At 39.8% G+C, this 8,188-nt stretch overlaps 1 protein-coding gene across 1 annotated transcript in view; it reads left to right on the top strand.

Annotated features, from left to right (window-relative positions):
• The window catches only part of LOC103749097 (bile acid-CoA:amino acid N-acyltransferase-like), a 23,859-nt gene that overhangs the window by 1,104 nt on the left and 14,567 nt on the right, over nucleotides 1-8,188 (top strand). The window contains exon 2 of the mRNA XM_008851909.2: nucleotides 4,144-4,346. Within this exon, the coding sequence (XP_008850131.1) occupies nucleotides 4,144-4,346 (203 nt within the window). The remainder of the gene's footprint in view (nucleotides 1-4,143; nucleotides 4,347-8,188) is intronic.

Raw genomic sequence — 8,188 nt, 5'->3', positions numbered from 1 at the left:
GTAACTTTCATAATTAGATGGTTTGTCTTCATTACTGGTTTTTTTTAGTTTTGTTTAGATTATTTTATTTAATTTTTGAGATAGGCTCTCACTGTGTAGTCCTAGTTGGTCTGGAACATGCTGTGTAGACCAGACTAACCTCTACTCACAGAGCAGAGATCTTCCTGACTCTGCCTCTCAACTGCTGAGATTAATTGCATATACCATCATGCCTGACCATTTTTTCTATTCTTTTTAATAAGATCTATCTTACAGCATATATCACACACTACCTTATAAAGTACTAGTGTCCTCATTTTACAGAAAAAGAAAGTAAGGCATAAGAAGTTAAATAATTTGCCGCCCACCACTGGAGCCCATGTACTCTGTCACCCGTTACTGTCCACTGTGTTGACGGCACCCCCAGCCATTCCTCAGTGCTTGTCCATCGGCTGAATCTAGTCAGCCTATCTAGAGATCCATGTTTTAGGAAGACCAGCTGTTCCTTATCTAGCAGAAATCAGTTGTCAATATTCCTTTAGATAAGACAGGTCTGCTGTTCATTTTCCCAGTTCTATGCTGGGTTACTGTCTGGGAGTCCTTTGGGCCACCCTGGCCAAAAACTCAAAGGAAGGTATCTCCTGTTTGGCATTGTTTCTTGTTATGTGGCCTTTAGCTATACATATGGACTCTTAAAAAATTATATTGACCTCATTAATCTTTGGTTATACTTTCCTTTTGGGTGTTTAAGACCCTACAATTGGCCCAGATAAATGAATTTATTTTTACTCTTAAGGCCATTTGAGGATCTGTTCCTCAGGGATCACACGGGCTTGAGAGGAGCCCCTGGCCCCTTTCTTTCACCAGTTCCACCTATGTGAAGATAAGTCAAAGGTCCTGCTTGACCCTCAGACTGCTTTTTTATACAACAGAGGCTCACTTCCCCACAGGTGGCACCACCCACAGTGGGCTGGGCCCTGCCACATCACTCAATAATCAATAACATGCCCCACAGACATGGCCACAGGGTAGTCCAATGGAGGCAATTCACCAATTGAGGCTCCCACAATCTAAGTGTGTCAAGTTGACACTAAAGCTGTCCAGCACACCACTTGCGCTGCTGTGGCGCTTGTCTAAGATACCCTGCCCTCTATATCGTTTATGAAGCCCCTACCTTGTGGGATTTCCATACCTTTGGGTGTAGGTTAAATTTATTTCATTAAATCCCAACTCTCTGAAAACCTTCATCTGGATATGATGGCAAGCATTTCCCATCTCTTTTGGGGAGACTGTATCGTGCTGAGTTTCACTTTAAGCATATTACTGCACTGTTCCCTGAAAAAAAAGGTAGTGAGTGATGTGATAAACTGCTTGCATTAAATATATAAATACAAAAATGATATTCTCTATTTCTATAATATTTCTTGTAGAATGTAAATCAGGAATACAGCCTGTCCTTTAATGACTGCAAAACCTAACAGACACTCAGGTTTTCCTATACCTATTTTCACAAGCCACTAGTGAGTGATATCAAATTCTGGTCAGAGTTTATTAGGAATTAATGAAATGAAGTTAATTTCATAAGAGACTTCAGCAGGATATCAGATCTGTCTGAAGTCCCTTCTGCAGGCCTGTGCTTTGATCTGGGACACAGTCATCACCTCATCAGGATTTGATTTAAAAAAATATTTTATTTATTATTTTTATTTTATGCGTATGCTTGTATTGCCTGCATGTAGATAAGTGTGTCCATGTCGTGCAATGCCCACGGAGGACAGAAGAGGCTGTCAGGTCCCCTGGAACTGAAGTTACAGACAGTTGTTAGCTGCCATGTGAGTCTTCTGCAAGAACAGCCAGTGATCTTAACCACTGAGCCATCTCTCCAGCCCCAGGATGTGATATCTTTATATATTTATTTTATTTAATAGTTTTTTCTGAACTTACATTAGCTGAGGATGCTTGAAACAGTGGGGATGGTTTCTGACAACATAGATACAGATGATGCAGAAGGAATAAAGCCTTCCATTTGCAAATTTGTTATGATCTACACACATGTTTCAATAGTTTGCATATTTTTATACCCAGTAATTAAAATATAGACCATTTCATTGTGTTTAGGGTCTGGGAAATTGCACAAAGTTTTGTCTCTTTAGGAGCCCATCCTTATTAAAATTTTGCATTTTGGTACAGGCAGGCCTTTCATCTTTGGATGATGTACCAGTGTAGGATGTGTTATTTACTAAGTTTCTGGGACATTGCATGTGCTGGAGCTCTTGCTTCAGGTACCTAAAGGGGCTCAAAGGATTATGTATATTACATATATAATATATATATAATGTATATGTAATGTATATGGTGTGTGTTCTCAAAACCTTTCTCAATTGTAGTATTCTTCATGATAAGGGATCAGACTCTTATCTGTTCCTCCCTTTCCCATCAATATGATGACACAAACACATCCTTATTAGTTTATATAAATGTGTTTTTAAATCAAGCTGTATTATTAGTTTATTTCTGTTCTCAAAGTAAAGTAAGTATAGCAGTTTTGATTTTATTCCTAGTACTCGTTTAAGTCAAGCCACTCTTTAAAAGGATAGAATTAGTCTACCTTGGTTAAAATTAAGTTTGTAAGGATGTAATACTTCCAACAATTGCACTGTAATTTTTTCTAGTAGGTAGGCTCTGGTTTACTTTGGAGATACAGAGAGTGACTGCAGAATGGTATTATGACTGTCCCTCTTTTCTAATTATGTACAGACCTCAGGGAATACAGAGTGTTGTTGAGAGAAAAAAACTCATCATTTATATCTGCTTAGATGGGAGAGTTCCTTGTAGCTCACTTAGTTATTAGACTATAACAAAGTAAGGTTAAGTCATGACTTTTTCTTACAGTACTAATAATTAAACCCAGGACCTTGCACATGCTAGGCAAGTACTCTAGGAAGTTAGCAAGACAAAATATTCTAGCTTGTGTAATAGCTAAATATACATGTCATATTATAAATCTTTTATTTACTTTTATGTCTATGCACATATTGCCTGTGTAAGTCAGATTCACTGCTGGGAGATGCAGCCCCCCATTCATGGCTGATGTTGAAAGTCCACACGCAGACATAAACCCTGTGGTTCTGGACAGCCTTACAAAATGGCGAGAGACCAGCCTTGTGGTTTTCCCAGCTTTTATACCCTTAGCCCCTCCCCTGAAAGTGGCTATGGTCAACTGATTGGCTAGAAGAGGGAAGGGGAGTGGCGTGGCTTCTTTGCAGAGTGAGGGAAGGAGTCGGGTCCATGGCTTGTCATCACAGGGTCAGAGGAACATCTTCTGGGTGTGTAAGTGCACCTGTGTTGTGCAATGAAGAGAGTCCAGCCCCATTACAAAATATTTGAGTCATAAACTGTTTTAAGAAGCCAGTTAATTTGTTGACTCCCTCTAATGTTACAGTCAGGTTTTCTGTATGATAATGAATACCTGAAGTATTCAACTTACAAAAAGACAAGGTTTATATTGGCTCAAAGTTTTAGAGGTCTCAGTCCATTCTTAGTTAGGTCCCTTTCCATAATGCATTTGGGCACAGCAGTACATACTGGTGGGAATATGTGATAAAACCAAATTGCATACCTTGTGGCAGAAGGAAAAAGAGAAAGAAGAAGGGGCAGTGACCTGAAGACCTCCAACTAGGTGAGCCCTTCTTAAAGGGTCCATCTTTAATTCATAGGCTTTGGAGATATTCCACACCCACCTAGAGTACTTCTCATCTGTAACCATAGAAGCACGATAGCTTATTTTGCATCTAATTTGAGGATCTTCATTGATTTCCTACAGCTGATCTGTGAACCTTTAAATGGTTAAGAAGTCCCGGACCAATTTTGATGGCTTTCTTTATTCAAAGCCTGTAGAAATGAACCCTGTTCTCCTTGGCTACAAGAGTTAACTGTCAATGGACATGGTTCCCAAGTAAACCTCTAGATGTTATGTTGCATTCTATACTGAGTAGGCCTCACCTCTGCCCCAGATACAAGACTGAAAATTTGGGGATTTTGAGAATTTAGGTATTAATTAGTTCCAAGATTCCTAGTGCATTTCTTTGTGGGGGTTCATGTTTTTACTGGTCTTTTCTTCAGCTTTCCTTCATACACAGTCTGTTTTGTGTTGTTCTTTTTCAGGAGAAGGTCTTTTCCCAGGAGTCATTGATCTGTTTGGGAGTGCTGGTGGACTGATTGAATTCCGGGCCAGTCTCCTGGCAAGTCATGGGTTTGCAGCCTTGGCCCTGGCTTACTGGGGCTATGACGACCTGCCCCCTCTATTGGAGAAGGTGGATCTAGAGTACTTTGAGGAAGCTGTGGAGTTTCTCCTGAGACATCCTAAGGTAGTATTTGACTCACTAGTAGGATTTAGTCCTAGTGTTATAATAACTCCAATGTTCTACAACTTCCCTTATCTTCCAAGTGTGATTCTCCCTCAGTGAATCTGAAATCTTACTGTTTTCCCATACCAGTACCATGACTTATTTCTCATCTAGTATCCTTTGCTTAGAAAAACAAAGTGCACAGGAAGTTAGGCTTCATCTGTCACAGTGATGAAAGGCATTTGCTTTGAATTCAGACAGAAATGGGTTATATTTCTGGTTTCATCTCATCTGAGTGAGGAAATCTGAGTGATTCCTTAGACTCTCTCATTCTCAGTGCTTCTTCATCTCTTCAATAGTATTGTGATGATGACTTCCTAAGGGTATGGTGAGATTTGAAGGGGATAATGACATGCCAAGCCATTATCCTTATATCTGACCGCTCATCACTCAATAAAGATAAGCAATTGTTACTTTTAATTATTAATATTATTTTATTTTATCATTACCATACTTAGCCAGACAAATGCCATGTATTTTTTGGAGACTTGTTCTCAGTCTTTATGTACTTGAAAGGACATAAACAGAGTTCTGCAGTGCTTTCCAGTCCCTGCCCCCTCCTTGAATCTAGAACACATGCTTTGCTGCTGTTCTACGGTTAGTGCTTATTAATTATTGCTAATTACCTACTTCTAAAATAAAAAACATCAAACATCTAAAAATTTTATGTATATATGTATGTATGTGCACCACATGTGTGCAGTGCTTGCAGAGGCCGGGTTAGGGCATCAGAGTCCCTGGAAATGGAGTTATGGATGGTTTTTGGCCACCATGTGGGTTCTGGGAACCAAACCTGGGTCCACTGCAAGACCAGCCAGTGCTCTTAACTGCTGAGCCATCTCTTCAGCCCAGTTACCTGATGGTTTTTGTTGTATAGCTTTTTGGGGGGAAAGGGGCAGAGTGACATATAGCCCAGGCTTGCCTTCAGGCTTTCAATATAGCTGATGATGACTTTGTATCCTAATCCCTTTGCCTCTACTTTCCAAGTTCTGGAATTACAGACATATGCCTGTTTGGTTTTTTTCTTAGTAAGAGTTGAAGAAATTAAATCTATATATTACCTTTTTTGCCATGCATGGTTGCATGCCTTTATTTAATTTTGTATTCAAGAGATAGAGGCAGATGAACTCCCTGTGAGTTCAAAGCCAGCCTGGGCTACATAGTTCCAGGTGGTCAGCCAGGCCTACACAGTGGAACCCTGTCTAAAAAAATAAAAAACAAACTTTTGGAGGAGAGACAGCTGAGACAGGGTCTCACCACATTGCCCAGTCTGGTAACTCAATGTCCTGCTGCCTCAGCCTCTGAGGTCCTAGAACATACAGTACATTGGCAGATGCCACTACATCTGGATAAAAGTGTTTAGAGTTTGGTTTGATTTGGTTTGTTTGGTTTGGTTTGGGAGGTGGAGGGAGGTGTTACTAAACCTGCAGTATTTTTTTTTGTCTATTTGACAAGGCCCCAGCTGGCCTAGAACTTGCTATGTAGACCAGGCTGGCCTCGAACTCACAGAGATCCACTGCCTCTGCCTCCAGAGTGCTGTGACTAAAAGCATGTGCCACCACGCCTGCACCAAGGCACATTTTTAAAAAAACATTGTTTGAGCTGGACAGACTCTCATTAAGTTGCCCAGTCTGACTTTGAACTTGCCACTTTGTTGCCTCAGCCTCCTGAGTAGCTGGGGTTATAGGCCTGCACCCAACAGCCAGTTTGAAGCTGCTATTTTTTTTTCTTAAAGAATAAATTTGTGCCTGGTGTGGTAGAGCAATGGAGCTAGAACTGACCTGGAACTGACCTCTCTGAAGGCTAGGTCTCATAGTTTTGGAGAGTACTATGCAAGCCCCTAAGGGAGAACATCAGTAGACGGTCCAAGCCCAGATTTATTTTAAATTTCAGTATCTTGTTTTTTTTTCATTTAGGAAATAGTTTTGGGGTACGGGAGGTTTGGTGCAATTTTGCTCTCTGGGAAGCAGAGGGCACTAGAACATTAGAAAAACAGATTTTTTTTTATTTTAAATTGTGGTGCATACTCAAACTTTATAGTAGAGATATTCAAAAGTTGAACACTTACAAGTTTGAAACATTTAACATCAGTACTGTCTTAAAAGTTTCATTCCACTTCCTCCATTGGCTTCCTAGATTCTGTTTTGTTTTTCCTTAGTAAAAGCAGATGTTTTAGCATATATTATGAAACAAGCTACACTGAATTATCTACATGTATTAATTCATTACACAATCACTGTGAAAGATAATAGCAAGTAGATCTAGGACTTGTAGTCTTATCTACAATTCTGAAAGGATTATGTTGGAAAAGAGAAGTTGGTCCTAAAATATTGGTTCACATATCTTGAGAATACTTCTTTTCTGATAAGATCCTCTGTTTCATTTTTTTATGTACTCTTTTTTTCATGTACTCTTTCTTCTTTTATTTATTTATTTTTATGGGGATTTTGGCTACTCTAACATCCCCCCCCCTCTGAAGAGGTAACCTTAAACTCTTTTAAGGATTGGATAAAGCTTCCAAATACTTTCAACATTTTTGGCCTTTGGAACAGAGTATGTTGCTACAGGATTTGCTTTCAGGTATTTTGATAGCTGTTGAAGTGGTTAGAATCAGTGTCAGTTCCCCGTCAAGGTTTCAATATAACTGAGGGGTTGCTGAGGTGTACGTATGACCTGAGGATATGCACACTGGAAAGCCTTTACCCAGCATGGGTCATGCCTTCTCTTCCTAGCCTTCCCCAGATTGTGTACTTTAGGCTTCCCCAAATACAGAAGACCATGTGTGATTAGGGCCAAATTATGTACAGTTGGCTGGGAAGAGTGGCTGGATACTCTGGTGAGGGTCCAATGACCCTGCTTGCCCCTCCTTTAATTTGGCACTCCTTTAATGAATGAGCACAACCATCAACAAGCCCAATTGTGACTATGTTTAGTGATCAGGCACAGCTGAAGTCGTGATGATGGTAGTTATTTCATGCAGAAGACACTGCTGTACAGCATCATCTTATTAAAAGGACATGGAATTTAAAAGGATTTGGTGCTAGGAGCCATATATGAGGGAGAACATATGCCGTTTGTCTTTCTAAGCCTGTGTTACTTCACTTAGTATAACAGTTTCTAGATCCATCCATTTACCTGCAAATTTCATTATTTCATCTTTCTTTACTGCTGAATGGAACTCCATTGTGTAAATATACCTCATTTCCACATTTTCATTATCCACTCATCAGTTGAGGGACACTTAGGTTGCTTCCATCACTTAGCTATTGTGAAAAGAGCAGCAACAAACATGGTTATACAATTGTCTCTACAATAGAGTGAGTCCTTTGGGCTACAATAGGATGAGTCCTTTGGGTATATGCCAAGGAGTCCTATAACCGGGTCATATGGTTGGTTCATTTTTAGTTTTTTAAGAGTTCTCCACACTGTTTTCCATAGGGGTTGCACGAGTTTGCAATTCTACCAGCAGTGAATGAGTGTTCCCTTTTCTCCACATCTTCACCAGCATTTGGTATCATTTGTTCTTGATCCTAGCCAGTCTAATTGGGGTAAGGTGATACCTTAGGAATCCTAGCCAGTCTGATTGGGGTAAGGTGATACCGTAGGGTGGTTTTAATTTACATTTCCCTAAAATTACTAACAATGAACACTTTCTGAAATGTTTCTTAGCCATCTTTATTTCTTCCTTTGAGAACTCTCTATTTAGATCTTTAGCCCATCTTTTAATTGGATCGTTTGGTTTCTCAATTGTTTTAGTTCTTTATATATTTTGGATGTTAAACTTCTGTCAGACGTGTCACTGT

The sequence above is a fragment of the Nannospalax galili genome, unplaced genomic scaffold (genome assembly GCF_000622305.1).
Source record: "Nannospalax galili isolate Female #2095 unplaced genomic scaffold, S.galili_v1.0 scaffold125, whole genome shotgun sequence".
Lineage (NCBI taxonomy): Eukaryota > Metazoa > Chordata > Mammalia > Rodentia > Spalacidae > Nannospalax > Nannospalax galili.
Note: the sequence above shows the minus strand (reverse complement) of the source record. Positions and strands in the feature narration are given on the sequence as shown.